This window comes from Macrotis lagotis, chromosome 1 (assembly GCF_037893015.1).
Source record: "Macrotis lagotis isolate mMagLag1 chromosome 1, bilby.v1.9.chrom.fasta, whole genome shotgun sequence".
NCBI classification, from domain to species: Eukaryota; Metazoa; Chordata; class Mammalia; order Peramelemorphia; family Peramelidae; genus Macrotis; species Macrotis lagotis.
The window spans coordinates 403,562,517-403,583,904 of record NC_133658.1 but is presented as its reverse complement, the minus strand read 5'-3'; the positions used below and the strand labels follow the sequence as shown (position 1 = coordinate 403,583,904).

The 21,388-nt window shown below is 30.6% G+C and overlaps 1 protein-coding gene across 14 annotated transcripts in view; it reads left to right on the top strand.

Annotated features, from left to right (window-relative positions):
• Positions 1-21,388, top strand: part of TCERG1 (transcription elongation regulator 1) — an 82,651-nt gene that overhangs the window by 53,544 nt on the left and 7,719 nt on the right. For 13 of the 14 annotated variants that reach the window (XR_012473782.1, XM_074212677.1, XM_074212687.1 and 10 more), the window contains 12 exons: positions 500-660; positions 1,733-1,789; positions 2,107-2,173; positions 4,347-4,482; positions 5,278-5,367; positions 8,881-8,999; positions 11,263-11,413; positions 15,808-15,972; positions 16,203-16,385; positions 18,702-18,881; positions 19,595-19,678; positions 20,532-20,632. Coding sequence is in view for 13 of the 14 variants with exons in the window: in XM_074212677.1 (XP_074068778.1) it covers positions 500-660; positions 1,733-1,789; positions 2,107-2,173; positions 4,347-4,482; positions 5,278-5,367; positions 8,881-8,999; positions 11,263-11,413; positions 15,808-15,972; positions 16,203-16,385; positions 18,702-18,881; positions 19,595-19,678; positions 20,532-20,632 (1,494 nt within the window). In the remaining variant the exon portion in view is untranslated. Of the gene's footprint in view, positions 1-499; positions 661-1,732; positions 1,790-2,106; positions 2,174-4,346; positions 4,483-5,277; positions 5,368-8,880; positions 9,000-11,262; positions 11,414-12,629; positions 12,779-15,807; positions 15,973-16,202; positions 16,386-18,701; positions 18,882-19,594; positions 19,679-20,531; positions 20,633-21,388 lie in introns of those variants that run through there. The other variant, XM_074212688.1, reaches the window with a different exon arrangement.

The window sequence follows — 21,388 nt, the reverse complement described above, 5'->3', positions numbered from 1 at the left end:
TTATACATATATTACACATCTATTATATAATGTGTGCATTGTCTGTGTTTCTTTTCATTTTTACAGAGAGGAAAGAGATTTTTTCAATAAGAGTTTGCATTTGGTCAGCTGATGTTGTGGAAAATAATTGAATTTATTTAAGTTCCTTAGCACTCATTTAAATTTCTTGTTTCAAAATTGCTTAATCATCCTCTGTCACAATTTGTTGACATTTAAATTTAGCATTCTAAAGCCAGATTATTTCTTAGTAAGGATTATGCTTAAGTAATCTTTAAACAATGCTTCAGCCTGAAGTTCTTAATGCTTCCTATTTTTTTCAGGTAATAACATAGTTATTTTCAAATTAATTTTTAAATATGTCCTTTACTCAAGAAGCCATGTTTTGTTCTTTGTGTTTAAGTAGAATTAGATCAGAAAAAAAGTTATTTCTTTCAAGATGTCATTAAAACAACTGACTACAAAGGATCTCTAAAAATATAACTTTGGAATTCATTCTTAGGTGTGTTGTTTGGACTGGTGATGAGCGAGTTTTCTTTTATAACCCCACAACTCGTCTTTCCATGTGGGACAGACCTGATGATCTGATTGGAAGAGCTGATGTTGACAAAATTATTCAGGAACCTCCTCACAAGAAAGGAATGGAAGAAGGAAAAAAATTAAGTGAGTGCAAAGTTAAATGTTTATTTTCTAATATATTTTGTTGTAATATGAATTTCACTTTTTCAAGGAACATGGACATTAGAATAGCTAAAAAATAGGCTTTGATATGAGTTGTTATATCTGAAAATATAAATATCTACACACACACACAGGACTGAATGGAATAAAGATCAGGTTTAGGTAGTAATTTGTTATTTTTAACATAATTATCTTAGTATTTCCAGTACTTTGATGAATAGCAATTAGCAGTAAGACTAAAGTATTAATTAATGGGATTTTTAGCACTTATTTTGACTAGAAGTAAAATTGCAAAATATTTTTAAAAAATTTATTTTCTGTTCAGCATATTATAGTGTTTCTTATATAGAAAATCAGTCACTGTTTTCAGGTCCTTTTAGTCCAGAATAAAGTAAGAAAAATAGGAGATGAAATTTTGAGAAATAAAATAATCTAGAAGGAAAAGGAAGCTTCATTGAAAGAGTTCATTGAATTTTGCATTATATACATTATTTAGAAATGAAATGAAATTTCTAATTGTAAGTATTTAAAATTTTTTTAAGTTGTTCAGCATTCACTTAGCATATATAGTTGAATTTGTGTCGATAAAAGGATTTATGTCTCAGAACTTCATTTTGTTTCATTAATCCTTGACAGCTAAAGGAGTGACCTTGCTTGGTGGAATTTTCATTCAGTATTTTGGAGTATTTTGGAAACAAAACCAATTATTATTTCATATATATATATATATATATATATATATATATATATATATATATATATATATGTAGCACAGAAAAGTTGAACAATTTTTTGGATTATAGAATAATTCTACTCTAAATTTCTGCTTCCAAAGTTCCTTCCATATGTCCTTAAGAAACTGTTGCATATATTGCAGTTTCCTGAGGTCACTTGCAAACCTTTGTTTTCCTCCTTCAGATATGATTGTTTACTTGCCTAAAATGAACCATAGTGTCTTTAATCAAAGTGTATTTTTCAAAAAGTGATTTTTTGGATACTTGGTTGATATAATTTGTATCAAATCACAAAAAATATGTTTGTTATCTTTTGCCAGGACACCAGACTCCAACCATGCTGTCTATCCAAAAGTGGCAGTTCTCTATGAGTGCAAGTGAGTGAACTAAATAACAATTGCCATTTATAAGAGGGGAAATTAAAGTAAAATGACAGTGATAGTGTTAATATTATAATAACTTGCATTTATATTATCCTCTAGAATTTGCAAAAGAATCTTGTAATAATTCTTTAACACAGAGTACAAGCATACAGAAGTACCCCAAACTGGATTAAATCTATCCTATGTTTTAAGAAATAGAATGCAAATAGAACTTCAGATTAGAGACTTTGTATTGAAAACTTTATGCATAAAAAATTAGACCATTGTTTGTTTATACATATCCTTATAAAAGCTTTATATTAATTTTGTAGTTAAAGAAGAGCAAGAATCAATAGAAGAAGCAAATGAAGATGAACCAATTAAAGCCAAAAAGAGGAAGTAAGTTAAATCAGAGTTTGCAAGATTTGTTCTTCCGGAATTCATATAATTCATGTGGAAAAAAATGCAGATAGAATAAATGAGTTGTTGATAACAGTGAATGATAGCTAGACTTTTCTTATGATAGAAATTTTTTTTGTATTAAGTAATTGTTAATATAAAGGAATGACTTAATTAAAACTTTGGAGAAATTAGGAGGTGTGACAGATTTGTTTCAAGTTTCTACCCCATAAACACATTTTAAGAAAAACCATTCTAAATAGCTTATACCTGCTACTTCAAAAATATTTATTAAATGGAACACTATTTTCCTTTATATATCACTTTACCAAATAATCACTTGAAATAAGATTCAAAACTGTCGTTAGAAGATTGATTGTCAGAGTTGGAAACTGACTTTTGCTTCATAAGAAGGGAAGGAAGTGCCAGAGATAGCTGTATTACATTGATTATTCCTATTGTTTTAGATTGAGTTATATGTGAATTTGACCTTATATTCTTTGAGGAAGAAAGAAAAAAGAATATTATTGCCATGAAGTAGTTATACAGCTAATGGAAAGGTAGAACTCATCATTAGGAACAGATGAATTTTACACCCCCTTTTTTTTAGGAAAGGAGATGAAAAGATGATGGAAAATATAAGTAAGAGTTGCCAGTGTAAAGGAAATGAGACTGAGTTAACACAGTTCTAGCAGATTTACAAATATTATCATTTCGAGGTTGTTGCCTCAGTTTGCCTAGTCTTCATTGTTTATTAGAGTCAGAACTAAATATGTATTTTCCTGGCTAAGAATATAGATTTTAATTTTATTTGTGGCATAGGTAATAAATATATATGTTCAAGAATTTTCAATTGGCAAGATTTGTTTCAGAACCTGATGATACCCTCAGGTCCCCATGATATATTATAGTAAGGGCTTCAGTGGAGGCATTTTATGCCCAATACTATAAAGGAAGAATTTTTGTTTAAGCTATGATCTTTATGGTTTTTATGTTAACTAGTGCTTAGTTTATTTGGATCACTGAAATCACCTGAAATGCAAAGCCCAGGTCTTGTGCTTACTTTTGTGTCTTCCTAATGCTTTCTATATAATTCATTAGTGATAATTGATTGGCTCAGTTTCTGTATTTGTCTATTAATCTTAGATAATTTTTAAGTATTGTATTGACCTTCCTTTAAGCAGCTAACATTTCACTCTCTTCTCTTATTCATTCTCATTTAAATTGGTAATGTGTACCAAGGAAATATAATCTAAACTAAATATTTCCTTTAATAAATTGAGCCTACTCTTCCTAGAACATTTTATATATTTTAAAAACATAAATAGGTATTAGATTATCTGTTTTGGATTATTTGCATCACATCTCTTATTTATTAGATATAATTGAAAACACTTTCCTCAAATTGGCTTTAATTCTAATGTCCATTTTTGTAGGAACAAGGAGTAGTTATTGTTAAACAGTTCTAATCTCTGTTATTGGGACAGCATTAATCTGTGGGCTCTAGCCCTTATTCTATATTTTTCATTCATTATCCAGAAAGAGTAATAGAAGTGCCAGGTAAGTATCTCTAACTTGTTCATGTGATCAGGGTTGCTAATCTCTTATATAATAATACATATGTGTAATATACAAACTTTAAAATTTTAAAGTCATGAATAGGATTTGTTAGATGTTCAATTTTTAATATTTTAGTCACAAATAAAGTAAATAGTTCTTGGAATTAGTAGTTTTCCTGAAGGAAGTAGGAACAAAACTTTTCTTAACCAATTAAAAATTCTTGTAGGAACAATTCTACTTTTAAATCCACCTGATGTTTTTTACGTCAGAATTGAATGGTACCTTTTTGTTTTAACAGAGAAAAAAAAATTCACCTTCTTCCTAGTTTTACAAAGTCTGATGTTGATATGTTAGAATACATAATGATGGCATTATTTTGTCAGTCTTACAGTGTGTCATTAATAATGACAGTCTTAGCTATAATAGCAATAAAAGAGCTATTCCTTTTTTTATATTATGATGGGATATGACCTACATTAGGTTTATTTTAACTAAGAAAAGTTTTGATTCTTATTGTGTTTTCCTAAAATATGCTTTTTTTGAGAATAATCTCTTTTTAACTTTGAATTAATAATTTATTATCAGTTGATAGCTTTATGTTGCATTCTTACAGGAAAGATGATAACAAAGACATTGATTCGGAGAAAGAGGCTGCCATGGAAGCCGAAATTAAAGCTGCCCGAGAAAGGGCCATTGTCCCTCTGGAGGCCCGAATGAAGCAGTTCAAGGACATGCTTCTAGAGAGAGGGGTCAGAAAACAATCTTTGGGGGAGATATTTCTGTTTTGTATAAGTAATATAATATGTCTTGCTAAAAGGTCATATTCAAGGTTAGTGATCCTATTGGGGATGGGGGGAGAAGGGGCAAACATAGCTCATAAATTTTTTTTTTTGAAAGCATCTTTTCATGGCCAAGTCATTTAATGTAATGCCTATTATTGTTCTCCTTAATAAACTTTTTAAAAAAAGCTTTTATTACTTTATATTATTAAAATATCACAAGTTTTATTTAATATTAACAACAGAATAGTATCAGTTGAAGGGATGGATTTAATTGTTTTTCTGGTTAGAGCAGATTTGTTGATACTATGTAAAGTTCTGTTAAAGGAATTTAACTGAGAAGGAATTTTAATCTTTTGGTTCTATTAAGTTTGATTCTATTCAATTTGACTAAGTAAAATTGTTTAGTTTTAAATCATTTCCTATTCTGTAAAAGATTGGAGCAAGCTTGGGAAATCAAAATGCAAATCTTCAAGGCTCTTTTCTGATGTACTGATTTTTAAAATGTCACCCAGTAGTGGTTATTTTAATTAGGTGTGTGTTACAGCTATATAATGATATAGAAATGTTCAGAGCCAATTAGTGGGAAATTTGTCATTGCTTGCCTCCCACTGCTTGTCATTTATTAGTGATGGAAACTTGAGTATGGTTTTTGTCATATTACTTTTTAAATAGATGTCCTGTAGATTTCAAGAAAAAAATTATACTACCTTTATATTTTAGAGCAAATTTAATGATTAGGAAATATCTTTTTTTATTTTAAAGGTTTCTGCCTTTTCAACATGGGAGAAAGAGCTTCACAAGATAGTTTTTGATCCACGTTATTTGCTTCTTAATCCTAAAGAGAGGAAACAGGTAAATGAAAACTATGATTCACTTAAATGTTACATCCTTGAGCAGAGACAAAATTTTAAAAAATAGGATTTAAAGCATTTCTGATTTTCTCAGAGAAAAGTCCTGAGAATTTTTGTCCCTCTCTCTCCACTAGAAAAAATTATACATAGAATTTTTTTTTTAAAATAGGAAAGCAGCTTGTGAAAATTTCTTCTGGAAAATATTTTGATATTTTCTTTTAAGATTCCTTATGACAGCTAGGCTGTATTTATAAGTTTTCCAAATGCACCCTTAGATGAAATGATTCTTTTCATTTACATGATAGATGGATTGTGATGGCTGACATTTTGTTCACTGCCATATTATGGACTAGAGGTATCTGGTAGAAGCAATTTGCCACTTGGGATGTATTGATTACAGATGTTTTGTTGACATTTTCATGTGTCTTTTAAGCATTTGAACATGCCTTCCTACCCTTTAGAATAACATTTGACTTGAATGGATCTTCCTGATATGGCTATCTTTAAAAATATTCATGAGTGTGGTTTTGTGAAATATCAGTGATGTAGCCTTTACCACCATTAATCATTTTATAAAAATATTATGATTGCAGTTGCACTCTAAATTGTTGTGCCACTGTGTGTTCAGCCGTAATTTTTTTCTTTTCAAGGAAACCAGGTATTTGCTATCTCAGAAATGGACTTAAATGGTTTTAACAGAGAGCAAAATGTTGGAGATATAACAGAGCACTTTGAAAATATAGTATTGAAATTATGTTCCAGGCAGAGTTTTTGTTTTTAAGCAGTAGTTATGTGACTTTATTGATAGAACTTTCTAAGATATGTTTCCACTTTTAACAAAAACTTTGTGCCAGTAGTTGTTAAATGTATTACTTATTATACATTTCAATTATTCAGTGATGCACATAAAACAAAATTCAATCCCCCTGAAGTCTTCTATTGTATGATTTTTGATACAAGTTCTATTCATGGAAATGTAAGTATTAAAAACAGCATTAATCACAAAATAGTTTCTGATTGGAAAAGCTTAATGTAACTGATATTAAGACTAAAAATGGACTATCTTCTTATTCAAGGGTAAAGTTAGAAGTTCATGATACCTTAAAGTATGGTGGAATTTAAAGAGGAAAAGTATCAGACATTGGTGTGATAATCTCAGTTACAAATTAAATTACATTTAAATATCTCCTTGAGTTATAGTTTTCACAGACATATAACATAAAGAGTAGAAATGTCTTAATATATCCATAATAGGGATATATGGCAAAAACATGTTTATTTTGGAACCCCAAAGACTATTACATAATAAGTCCTCAAAATAGTTGATTTGCATTAGAACTTGTGAAAAATCAGGTTCAAGTCCCAATATTACAAATCACAGGTTACGTCAGCAAACCAGGTTATAGGGGAGCAACAGTGCCAGGAGAACTGAAAGATATTGTATACAAAGTCTTTTCATGAGACAAAATTGCCTTTAAAACTTTGTTTTCAGAAGCATGAAAAAAAATCTCTCCTTTTTCATATTCTGTATGCTTGAATGTTATAGATAGGGTTGCTATTTCAAAAAATGGTCTTGTGACACATTCAAATCAGTATACCTTGGGATTAGGTTGATGTTTTTCCATTTGTGATGTTTTTCTTTGATATTAGAAAAAAGTATATATAATAAAAATCAACAGTAGCAAATTCCTGCACTTTGTATCATAATTTTTATTTTCTCCAGAAAAAAGAATCTTTTGCTTAGAAGTCATACATTACTTCAGCTGTTGGGTTTTCCTTTTTATTTAAAAAAATTATTTTGTTTCACTTAGGAAACACCCTGTATTCTAAATATAAATAACTGCAAGTACATCCTTTTCATGGATATATAATTGTTTTTGAAATTTTCTAGATTGCTCATATGCAATTTAACTGTTACAACAAAGAAATCAACCCTAAGTATTTGTTTTTTTTGTTTTTTGTTTTTTGCAAGGCAAACGGGGTTAAGTGGCTTGCCCAAGGCCACACAGCTAGGTAATTACTAAGTGTCTCAGAACGGATTTGAACCCAGGTACTCCTAACTTCAGAGCAGGTGCTTTATCCACTACGCCACCTAGCTGCCCCATGTATTTGTTTTAATTATTTCTGTTTGGGCCATAATATAGTGAATTTTTTTTTGCAACTTTATTTATTAAACTGTAAGTAAACACTTTTCAAAATAAAAAACCCCTCTTTGCTAGCATTTACCTAGTGATTTAAAATTTTGCCAAGAATTGTACAAAATATTAACTTATTTTGGTTTCCCTAACAACCCTTTTTAGATACGGATTGCTGTTATGCTCATTTTATAATTGAGAAAGCTGAGGCAGGCAGAGATTGTGACTTGCTCAGGGTTTCACACTTAACAAGTTATCTGTGGCTGCATGTGTACTATCTTTTTGACTTTTGGTCTAGCACCTTGCCCATTTCACCACCAGCTCTAATTTTCGAGATTACATTATCTTAAGTCCCTCATTTTACAGATGAGGAAACTAAAGCACAAGAATTATTTTTCTAAGGTCTCCCAACAGTAAAACCTAGATCAATACTCATCTCTGCTGATGTCTTAACTCCTTCAACTAGGTCATATTAGTTTCCATTTTGTTCTTTTGGGCAACAGTTATGTTTATTTAGGCAAGTAGTCAGATATTCCTGTAAATTCACCAAGGACTTGGAATCTTAGTTACTTGAGTTTAAGAAAAGTTTGAATGACTGAAGACCATATTCAGCACAATAAGTAAATATCTGTGTTAAAAATTGAATCAAGTTTAAACTATATCCAAATGTCACACAGTTCTGCTATGCCACATCAAAATTCACTTGTTCTACTATCCCACACAATATTCACTTGTTATAGAAAATAATGCTAATATTTTCTGTGATGCAGAAATTGGTAAATTGATGAAATAAATAAAGTGAACTTATGTAATGAATCTAAGGTACACCTTTGGGTAGCTTTTATTTTATTTTGTGTTAATTTGTATAAAAAAAAGAAAAAACACATCCAAGAAGACTAGTTATATTTTATTCTTGTATTACATATTCCTGTATGATTATGAAAACTTAGGAAAGATTTTATGTTCTTAGTTCCCAGTCCAGTTTCATATTTATGAAAGTCCATTTTTTTATCTGCCTTTCATTCTATTTATATTTTAAATACTCTGAGGTTACCATTTAAAGTACATTTGTTCAGTTTTGTCATTTATTGATTCAGCCAGCATTTTACAGTGAACCAAAGGATCTACTATGTGCTGGGTATACAAAGGTGAAAATGAAATGGCCTCTGTCCTCAAAGATCTTACAGTTTTTTGGGGGGTAAGGGGAAGAGCATGGACATAGAAAATTAAATACAAAATAATTTCTGGGAGGGCATTAGGAAGTTGGATGCATCAGAATAGGTCTCTTGTAGGAGGTAGTAAATGCTTATTAGGTGAGCTTGATGGTTTTCTTACCTATGTTTATTTCTTATTTATCCAATTGGGTAATATTCTTATAGGTGTTTGACCAATATGTGAAAACTCGAGCAGAAGAAGAACGAAAGGAAAAGAAAAACAAAATTATGCAAGCAAAGGAAGATTTCAAGAAAATGATGGAAGAAGCAAAATTTAATCCAAGGTATGTGGGTCATTTCCATATGGAAGAGAACAAAGTTTTATAATCCTTTTTTTCCTTTCTGTATCATATTTTAAAATTATCAGTATGAATTAGAAAATTTAAAACATTGATATGAATATCTCCTTTATTTTATGTTTGTTCCATTTTTTCCTTAATGTGTCTGCTTTAGAGTACAGTGGAATTTCAGTTGTTTTCTGTGTCAGCAATATGTAGATAATCAATGCTGAGAAAAGTGCTTTATGCAGTCTTTAGAATTTCTTCAAAGAAATAAATATTAATGAAAATTAAATATTACCCTATAGGAAAGCTTCTTATTTATTAAAGTATGTACAATTAGAATAATATTTATTATTGAAAATACTCGGTGAAGACCCTTTAATTTCAAATTGATGTGTTTGATATACACATTTTGATTATATGTGAACAGAATATTGATTATTTACTTAATGAAAAATAACTGATCTATATCTGTTACTTAAGACATTCACAAATTTGAACACAAATATCAGAATTAGAAGTCTCTAAATAATTAACAGATTATTGGAAGATAAGGTATTTATAACAACACAATTAAATAGCTCACCTAATTGCTGCCAAACTTCTTTCCTTAGTTAGGCCATTGCTGAGAGGTGAAGTTGGAGACTAAATAAAATCTTAACAGCTTTAGGACAAGCATCCTTAGAATGGAAGAGAGAAGGTTAAGGATAAGGGAAAATGTTGGAGAAAAAAAATGTTGTCTTTTGCTCCCTTTGAGTTGTTTGGTTATAGGAGATGTGATATTTTGGTATTGATAAATAGCTCTAGCACATTGGTATTTCTGAAATTTTGATAATTTGTTTCTACAAACAAAAATGAATGCCTTTTTCTCGTATATTATTTATATAGCTTCCTTATTAGCTGAAGAAAATAGGTCTGCATGTTGGAGCATGTATCCTAATTACATTGCAAAAACTCACTTGAATAAATGTGGGGTAGTACTTGTGGTTAGAGAAACAACTTGGTTCATTTTAGTCCTGTAGTCACTTTAAGATCCATTCCTCAAAGGATCTATTGGGCTTGCTAACAAAATAGGCTAAGAAAATCTCAGTTGCTCTAGAAAATCTTTAGAGGCATATAATCATACTTTGAATTGCAGAATGCAGTGTTATTTTAACTAAGGATTTCAAAGAATATGATAAGTGATGATCCCTGTTGGGTACCTCGGGTTATGCTCTACAGTGATTTAAAATAGTCTTTTTTTCTGAAGCATGTCCATGGGAATATAGTACTAATACCCTTTTTTTTCTAAATAGGATAGTGTTCCAGAAAATTATATAAATAGTGAAATCTTAAACTTTTAAGGAATTAAGTTATATTCTCCCTTCCTTTTTCTAGTCTTTCTGAGCAGGAGTTGGGTGTTTTTCTTTGTACTTTGTTCTGTAGATGAACTTTTGCACAACTTATCTTTGTTTCATTAAAACTTTACTGTGATTTCAAATACATTTTATTCATTTTTCAGACCAGAATTGTATCCTATCCTTTGGCTGAAAAGTTGAATCATACAATGTGTTTTAGTTGTTTTGTTAAAAAAAAAATACTGCGTACATGAAAGACTACTAGGATCTCATTCTGACTGTGAAAAGGGTTTGAAAATTTTAAGTTTGGTGCTAATTATTATGGGATTCCTAATGTTTGGTTACTGTTTTAGAATCTATATAAGCTGCATTTTTTTCTGTACCTGTACAGTTTGGTGATTTGCAGTTTATCCATGAAAATATTATTTTAATTTTTCCCTTTAGTTACAAGGTGAAAGTTTCAAAATTCATTTCAACCCTCATTAAATGTATGTAAGATAGAAAAGTTACTTTTTATTTTTAGTCTAGCTTGTTTTCTGTACTTCCTTTCTTTGGGCCTTATTTTCCTCATATGTAAACTTGAGAGTAACCCAGCTGATCTCTTAAAATTCCTTCCAGTTTTAACATTCTATGAGCTTTTGAGCAATTTTTTGGGGTAGATATTTTATCAAATGCATGTCTTTTGTTATGTGTGCTTTACTTTTTTTCCTGCTAATGCTTGAACAGTAGAACTTATCTAACAGCATTTCTATTATCTAGTTCTTTACTACTTTGGTAGTCCAGTGTTTATTATTTATTACTTATAGGCAGATGTTGGGGACCACATTTCTCTGGTATATGTTTTTGCAGGAAAGCTGGCATTTTCTGCTATACCTTTCCACCAGCAAAAATAGCTCTACCAAATTAGCACACTTGCCATTTTGTTACAGAGCTACTTTTAGTGAATTTGCAGCCAAGCATGCTAAAGACTCCAGATTCAAAGCAATTGAAAAGATGAAAGATCGAGAGGCCTTATTTAATGAATTTGTAGCAGCTGCAAGAAAGAAAGAAAAAGAAGACTCGAAGACCAGAGGTGAGAAGGTAAGGTGGTTTTAGTTCCAGTGGTGTGATTGTTGGGAGTATGAATGGATAGTGACTAAATTGGTGCTGGATTTCTAGTTTATGGAATAGTTCAACAGTTTTACAAACTGTTAGGCTTTTTGTTTTCTTCTAAAATTTCATTGTATATTCTTCCTTCCCCTTATAGGTAGAATTGCATAGATTAGTGATTTTTAAGTGAGTTATGGTAATATTGTTTTAATTGGTCTAATATTTAGTCTTTTAAGCACAAATAGTAACATTTTTAAAATGATGAAAATGAGAATTTACTTTTTGGGCCTGGAATCCATAACTAGTTATTTTCATGCCTCCTTATACTCAGTGGTAGCAGTATAATTTCAGAATTCTTTAAAAGTGGTAACATTTAAAATTCAAAGAACTTTTTTATCTCTGTCCTGTGAAAAGGTAGCATTTTAGAGACTTCTTAATCATTCAGTAAACATATCTTACATATAAATTACTGCTTATCAAAATTAAAGGTCGATCATTAAATTTTAATAAATTCCAAATGTCATTTGACAGCAATGTCAAGTATGGAGCAAGACTCACCACTGGGAAGGCAGGCTGGCAGGGAGGGGGCATCAGTAGTGTACCATCAAAACATCCAGCCACTTTCCTTAATGTCCCTGTATGTTGTGTGAATGGAAAAGAATAACCTCTGGAGCCTAATCATTCTTGACATTTGAAATAGCTAACACTCTCTAAAGTAGAAGTAATGCAAATTTGATCTCTTAGGAGTTGATGAGAAGAAAACAGTCTTGCTTCTAGTAATCATACTCTGATATGTAATATTCAAAACAATATGATAATATATACTTGTAATTTAAATGACTATTATAAATTGCTTTGTCATACTTATTTGAGTCTTCCTAATTAGGTTTTTTTGGGCTTCTGTCAAAGTAAAATTGTTCAAATTTACCATTGACATTTTATTTAAATGATTATGCTTCCCAGAGAAAATATCTACAATTAACTATTATATAACCATTTTATATGCTATATTAGAACCATGCCTATGAAATTATTAAATTACTTTTGAATTTTTAAAATAGTCAATTTCATGAGTTAAAGAAAAAAACTGTTTTGATATTGCATGACTGTTCTTAGAAAAGTTGATTGTTTCTTTTTGCATTTAAAAGTACTGTTCTTTTTCTAAAAACCTTTTGTAACCATTTTATGTATTCTGTTTTATAACAAGTGGATAGACTTTACAGTTTTGTGCTGTGCGGCCTGTCAATCAGTTCAGTCTGACAGCTGTCAATCACTGACACGCAAAGTATTATGGGATTCCCTAGTGAGGAAAGAATTGGTATCTCTGTGTGGTGACTTTAGCCTCCCGCAGTTCCGGTACTTTACATTTTTTTAGTTTTTTTCCTTGTGAAGTGATGAGAGTTGTGCCCAGAATGTATTAACTGAAAAAAAAATTAAAGAGACAATTACATCTAAATACACCTAAAATATTTTCAGCCTTATTTTCTTTTGCTTTTAAAATTTTAATTCTTAAAATTCTAACTGATTTTGTACCATTAAAAATAAGGCGACAAATGATGAAAGTGAAGCTTTCTCAGCCAGTATTAAGTTTGCAAATTTAATTAACTATGAATTCTACACAGAAATCTTTAAAGTAAGGGTTTTAATACAGTAGGTTTCACTTTGATATTTTGAAAAGTGAGGTCAGTAAACACTTGAATATTTTTGTTAACCATTTTCACTCTAAATTTTATGTTTTTGAATAAAAAGAACAGTAACAATAACAAATCTCTATATTGGCAGTATGATTTACGACTTACTAGTTCTTATGTCTGTGGTCCTGGCCTTTGTGGTGTTAAAGTGATTGATTTAGATAGCTAAGATAACCATGTTTCAAAATTTGCTTTCATGCATTATACTTTGGCCTTACTTTAGAGTCACTGAGAAATACTATTTTTCTGATGAAATGTATGCTTCTGAAGACTTTTGTAATTTAAAAAAAAAGAGCTTGTAGTTTCAAATGCTGTCCATTTTGCTTTGTGGACCCACAAGTATCTCTTCCGCACTGCTGTAAATAATGGGCCTCATATTCATGTTTTTGTTTTTAAATCTTGTGGAAATGCTCTTAAAATGTAATAATGCTTTATTTTTTGACCGTAATTATCATTGAAGCAGTTCTGTATTTTTTTGTTTGGTTTAAAATAGAAAAAACCAAATACCTTAGAATTCTTATTTATGAACAAAGTGACCAAATTTGGTGAAATTGTGGCCAGAGAATTGGCTTGTAAACCTTATTCAACAGTATAGTTCTTTCAAGAAGAAAGAACTCTACAGTTTTGGGTCTGCTTCAGATATGCTCCATTTTGATCCAGAAATTTGTTTTAGGTTTTCCCTACTCAGTCATTGAATATTAGTAATGTAGTGCAAAGACTTTTCCTTCTTGCTCACATAAATAGACGCTATGACTGCAACCATTTTCAAAGAAAATAGAGTAGGGAAGAATGTGAGTGAATTGGTTTCAGTATTGGAATCACATTGTATAGATGTCAAGGCACAGTTTTAGAACCACAGCTAACAATAATTAATTTTTTTTACCAATTATTTAAGTAATTCTTTCCCTTTGAATAGTACCTAGAATAAGTTTATCAAGATTAAACCTGCTATGAAGGGAAGGTGGAATTTTATTTCAAATATTTTACAATATTTCTTAGTTATATATATATCACCCTTGCCAAAAAAAAGCATACCAATACCCTTACTTTATAGGCTTCACTTAGGCTATTTGAAAGTGCTTTTAATTTATATAAATTCCTATGGCTTAGAAAGATTCATGTTTGATACTGCTTGCATGTTTTATTTTACTTTGAAAGACAGATTTCATGTAGTGAAATGTTTCACAAAGATTTTATATTCATCTTGTCAGATTCATAAAAGGCAGATTAGTTAAAACCTCAGTGATTTGCTAAACTATATATGTATATCATCAAATGGTTTCTCACTTTCTATTGAATAAAAGATCTTTAATGGTTCTGATTGACCTAAACGTCATTGAAAGTCAAGTTCCATAGTATAGAAATGCCTGCAGCTGATTGGTTCTATCTTTTGATTCACTCTATTACAAGGGAAAATCTGTTTTATAGTTTAAGAGTCTTGGAACCTTTCAGTTGTCCAGAAAGGCAAATAGTTTCATAAACCAGCATCAATTTCCCTTGTGATATGAAAAATCTTGTGATATGAAAAATTAGAGTGTGGGGTAGAGGTGATGAGGAATGTTTAATTTATTTTTGTATTCACACATTTCATCATTTTAGTGATGAAATTGACCTGACTCCATTCCTGATTTCTCATTTTCTGTGTCATCAGAGTCTGAGAATAATAGTATGTTTAATATCTGGGGCAATGTATACCTACTTTTGAAAAGTGAAATCTTAAGATCTTTTGACCAAAAGATAAAAACTGCCCTGAATGACTTCCAGAATGAGAATACCAAGTGAGGTATATAATTCCCCGTAAGGGCATAAATATACATCACTTTTTTCCCCCTTTCTGTTTTAGAAATAGATGTTTCTTTGTAGCAGTATTAAAGATTAATGCCATTGAGTATCTGTGGTCTAATTTGATACTTCATAAAGTTTCATGATCTGTAGTGATAAAATAACACATATAGTGATAATTAAGTAGAAAAATATAAGCCAAGCTATCTTTTCTTAAAATAATTATACATTATGACAAACATACATATATATTGTAAATGTTGGTTTGTGCTTGTTAGTTAGAATAGGGGTATGAATATATTTTTCATTAAATTCTGAAATAAGTAGTACTGTCATTTATTATAACTATCCCTTTTGCCCTCCCCATCCACCACATTTCTTTTTAAGACTCTTAAGCATTTGCTTTTTCTATTGGATTTTTTCTAGAAAATTTAATGAAAATGTACTTAGCCTCTTCGTTAATATTTAAAAATACAGAAAAATTTTATTGTGTTATGATAGCAAAAACATTCATTACTATTATATCAGACTATTAAGTATTTCACTGAAAATCATAAAGATTTGGCACAAAGTCAATCTTAAATTGATACTTTATGGAAATATCTAAGACATAAAATTATAGTTGTGCAAGAAATTATCCTCATTTGTCTTAAATATTGTTCACCAAAGAAATAATTTATTTTTAATTTGATAGATTTCAGTTAAGAACTTTTATGATTTGGCACATTAAAAAAATCATAAAAAATTGCTATCCTCTTTTCCTTAAAATTAGTCAATAATAGATCAGATACTTTGTAAAATTTTATATATTTCTCATCTTTAAGGTAAGTCAGCATTTTTTCAAATGCAATTATTGGTAAATTTAACTTCTTACAGTGTGTTTTTTTTCTCTGTTTCGTATTTAAAATATAGATCAAATCAGACTTCTTTGAGCTGCTATCTAATCATCACTTGGATAGTCAATCTCGATGGAGCAAAGTAAAGGACAAAGTAGAAAGTGACCCACGTTACAAAGCAGTAGATAGTTCATCAATGAGAGAAGATCTTTTTAAACAGTATATTGAGAAAATAGCCAAGGTACAGTATATATTTATTTGTAATAATTAGTATTCTTAAATGGTTAAAAAGTATATTTGGCATATTCACAAATAGTGTTTTAATTCGTCAATAGAAGTCTATTTTAAAAAGCATTTTGGAAATTCATATTTTTAACAAAAACTCAATTTGGAGAAATATTAGATAAGCTAATTATTCTAATGTAGTTGGTAGAAACTATAATCTTGCTTTTTAAAATATTTTTTTTTAAGAATTTAGACTCAGAAAAAGAAAAGGAACTGGAGAGGCAGGCTCGAATAGAGGCAAGTTTACGGGAACGAGAGCGGGAAGTTCAAAAAGCTCGCTCAGAACAAACAAAAGAAATAGATCGAGAAAGGGAGCAACATAAACGTGAAGAGGCAATTCAGAATTTCAAAGCTCTTCTTTCAGATATGGTGAGTATTAATGTTTTTTTTTTTTACTTTCCTATTCAGAATTTTTAAAAATTATATTCTGTGAGTCTCTTAGGTTTTACTTTAGATTAAACTTAACTGTAAATTATATTATTTGGTAAGTTGCTTGGAAAATTGTATAGAAAAATAAGGTGGGGACACTATTACACTTATTTATTCCAATAAATAATTTTAAAAATTCCATTTTTTCAAAAAAAAACCCCTGAAAATAATATACTATTGATATCAAAACTTTAATTTTCAACTTTTTTTTTGTTATAAATCTTTCCCCGCTATTCATCTGTCCACTATTCCTGTCACCATTTCCTCTTTCATTTCCTCTTTCTACATTTTTTTCTCTTTTTTTTTTCAATATGGCACAATGGAAGGAATTCTGGATTTAGAGTTGGATTTATGTTAATGGATCTTCTTTTCCATTAACTCTGTCCTTGGGCAAGTTGATTTGCCTCAAATTTCTTATTTGTAAAATGACTTTTGTAGCTGACTTGAGGTCTCTTGTGGTTTTTTTTATATATATGTAATTTAAAATTTTTAAATTTTCTTTTTTCTTTTTAGATATAGCTTTTACTTCTTTTCTTTTATCCTATATGGGATTCAGTAGCATTAGTGAGCCATGACTTTTCTCTGTTGAAGTAAAGTTACCAAAAACTTATTTGTTAAGTCACAGGCTTTTTCAGTTTGTTGAAAATGGTTCTTGAGTTTTTATTCCTCAATATTACATAATAATATACTGGTGTCTTGAAGCAATTTTATTCTGATTTTGCTGAAAGACCTATTGATTTATTTCTTTGAAAAAGTTATTATAGCAAATTCTATTGCATAGCATCCCATATATTTTAGTGCTTAAAGGATCTAGAATGTGATCAGCGCAGGCTAACTTAGGTAGTTTTGAGAAATAGAGATATACTGTAGCTGAAAAAGTCATCATCCTCTAAACTTATGTAAACTCTAGGTCCTTCTTTACTCAGTGATTTTACAACTTGGTTGTAAGACCTTGCCTGAATATTAACTCTGCTGATATGGCTTTCAAGATGGCAGGCTTATCTCAATGGCTATTGAGGCACTGGGGAAGAGTTTAAATGAGTGTATTTCTTATTTATTCTAATCTGATATATTACTATTGACCCACCTCATTCCTCTATGCTACAAGTGATAGCATTTAGAACTTGTTTTTGAAGGCTGTTTCCTATGAGCCTTTAAGTTTTAACAAGGTCCACCAAACTGGAAAATTTCCATTTATAGTCCTGGTGAAAACATCTTAGCCATTTCAAATCACCACTCATTTATGCAGTCTGTTATCTAGAAGACCTTTCTAGATCCTGAGGAAACAAAGCCAAACAATGAAGCAATCTCTGCTAACTGAAAGTGCTAACACCTGGAGGATCAAGAAAGACATTATGTAACTGGCAGATGAATTGTGCTTTGAAGGAAGCTATGCATTCGGTGAGGGAGTACAAGTGAAGGAGGGGTCCTGACATGGGGATCACTTGTGCAAAGATATGCAGGTAGGAGTTGGAGTATGGGGTCTAGGAAGTTCTAATAGGCCTGTTTGAACAGAGTGCAAAAAGTTGAGTTAGAAATGAAACTTGGAAGAGTTGGGGGCTACATTGTAGAATGCTTCAAGTGCAGGATTGAGGAATTTATTGCTTTATCCTAGAAGCAAAAGGAAACCATTGAAGATTTTTGAGTAGAAGGGTGATATGATCAGATGTGTTTTAAGAATATAGTTTTAGAAGTTATAATAGAGTATAGATTTGAAATAAAAGAGTCAAGGGAGAACAATCTCTTCACAGTTGGATTGACAACACTTGATGACTGATTAGGAATAGAGATTGAAAGAGGGAAAGAGTCACAGAAGAATCTAAAATTGTGAAACCTTGTGATGAAAAGGATGGTGATGTGTGTTAAAAGAGAACATGGGAAAGTTCAAATATGGCTTTAGGGGTGCAAAAAGTGAGTTTGATTTTAGACATATGTTTGACAGTTTATAAAAATCTATGTGGGGAAAAAGATTATGTGTAACTAAGAGGATTGAAATCTGTAATAGGAATAGCGAAACTAGTTAAAATCACATTGTAATTTAAGTTATTCCACTGATCATCAATTAAGATGTCTTCTTTGCATGGAATATGTTGAAAGTATCTTTTTTCTTGAACCTTTTCTGAATGACCTTGATATTTAAATATTGCATTTGAAGTTTTCCATTTTCCATAGGTTAATCAGCTTGATATTCATAGTATTGAAATATGAAAGGTTATCTGAGTTTGGTAAAATGTGAAATTGCTTTTTTTTTAAAAGGTTCGTTCTTCAGATGTGTCATGGTCTGATACTCGGAGAACTCTCCGAAAAGATCATCGATGGGAATCTGGCTCCTTGCTAGAAAGAGAAGAGAAAGAGAAGCTTTTCAATGAACACATTGAAGCACTTACCAAAAAGAAGAGGGAACACTTTAGGCAACTTCTTGATGAAACTTCAGCGGTAAGAAATGGATTCTTACCTATTTGTTACGTTTTATTCTAGATAGAAATAATTAAATAACTTGAAAAAAGAAAATATTAATTTTGACAGTTTTGGTCTTTAATTTTTATTGCTACTTCCTCAAATTCTTTATTTCACATCTCCCTTCTCATTTTCTACTTTTTTAGAGAAGTCTTGAAATAATTTTTATTCAACTGCCCTTTTCAGAGATTCTGTTTAGCTTCTTTTGAAGTTTTTAATGTTATGTTTGTTTACATAATTAACCAAAATATCCTTTTTTTTTTGGTGATCATTGATCACACTTCTCTTGGACTTAGATGTCCTTCCCTTCTCTATTTTTGATTCAATGCCATGGCCCATTTTCCTGCATTTTGTGCACGTTGTTATCCAGGTCTTGCTCCTAAGTAACTTTTCTCTTTTTGGTGAATGGTATCTTCAAAAGTTATGATGTTTGCCCGTGTAAATGCAGGGTTTGCAGGTGAAATGTCTTAGGCCACCTTGAAAATATGGCCATGAAAATAACTCTTGTGGCAAGCCAACAAAAAGAAATTGCATTAAAGCTGCCTCACTGTCCCTAACTAGTCCTGTTACGCTTGGGCATTACAAGAGATCTCAGGTCAGTGTGTAATATTATGTACCATATGTGCTGCAGTTTGAGTTTCTCAAAAGAGTGAGCCACATTTATATTTTTATTCATTTGTCTTTTTTGAAAGATTACACTCACATCCACATGGAAAGAAGTTAAAAAAATTATCAAGGAAGATCCACGGTGCATTAAATTCTCTTCCAGTGACAGAGTGAGTTTTTCGATTTGTTTTTATTGACATTTGTTAAATATTTTGTAAATAAACACTGGATTATAAATTATAACTATTAATTGACCCACTTGCTGATGTTTTGAGTCCATAGTTTAGGTTACCTTATTATATAGTAATTTTGCTAATCATGATGATGATGATGATGGCGTGTGTTAGGGAAGTATTTTTTAATCTTCCTTTTCTTTTTTGACAAGGCAGTGGGGTTAAGTGACTTGCCCAAGGTCACAGCTAGGTAATTATTAAGTGTCTGAGGCCAAATTTGAACTCAGGTCCTCCTTACTTCAGGGCCGGTGTTCTATCCACTGTGCCACCTAGCTGTTCCCTTTACTCTTACTTTTAATTTCTTAGTTTGTTTGTAGCGTCATCTAAAGATAAAATATACAGTGGAAATTCTTTTGAAAAAAAATTTAAATTCCTGTACTAAACTTGTGTGGATTTAAGCTGTATGTATTACTACAGATTATTTCTGAACATATAGTATCCCTTAACAGTGCTTATTACACCTCATATGGATTCAGTAAATGTCAGCTGCCTATTACATATTTATTTGTGTCATTATGTGCCATGGAAATTTTTATGACTATTAGTTGTTGTATTGCTTTAATTATTGAATAGTATTTATTTCAAATTTTTGCTTCTTTCCACTGATTTTTAATGTTTGAGAATTTTAAATGTGTAGAATTTTGACCTGCTTTGTCTATATATTTAGAATTGATTTTACTATGATTACATCCCAAATTTTATAAAATAAAAATATGATATAAATGTGTAATTCATGAACTTTTGGATGATTTATCAAATATTTTAATAATAATTGATTTTCTTCCTGCAGAAGAAACAAAGAGAATTTGAAGAGTACATCAGAGACAAATATATTACTGCCAAAGCTGACTTCAGGACACTTTTGAAAGAAACCAAATTTATTACATACAGGTGTGTGCAACAGATTGTTTCATATCAGTGACCATTTTGTCTTTACTAGTCCTTACTGAACAGGCCAAATCAAACTTTTCATTCACACACATGTTGACATGTTAAGTTTTAGGAATAAGAGGCCAGATGCTCGGATCTAATAACTGTGGGCATAATTTTTTTTTTCTTTTTTGGAAGAAAGGGCCCAGATATTTATTCTCATTTTGTCTAGCCCTCCCCTCCCACCCAGCCAGTGTCTTTAAAAAGTGATCTTTATTTTTATCCAACAGTTTATCTGTTATATTCTACTACAGGATGAAAACCACATCCCTTGAAAATACTTTTTTTCCTCACTTCTTTTATAAAGTAATTTTTTTTCTCCCTAAATTATTCAATGTAGCTGAAACATTCTATAGCTATAAAGTCATCAGTTTAGACTCAACAGAACATTTTTTCTTGTGAAAAAGCAATTTTATGAATTTATTAAAGTGAATACATGAAATGTAAAAAATAAAATTGGATTGTTCTGCAGCGTGCTCAGTTCTTTTTTTCTCCCCAATAATTGTCATCAGTAAAATACACATTTTACATTGATTTAGCAATCAGTTTGCAGAGAAGCATTGTTGTACTTGTGCTTCTACCTGGCTTCCTTTAAAAATATTATTTGGAACGTGATTTAAAGGGTACATGCATGGGAGGATAGGTAGTGCTGAGGGTGTGGTTTTTACGTATTTTGTCATTTGATATGGCTTTTGGACTTTTTGGTCAGGGTCCTTA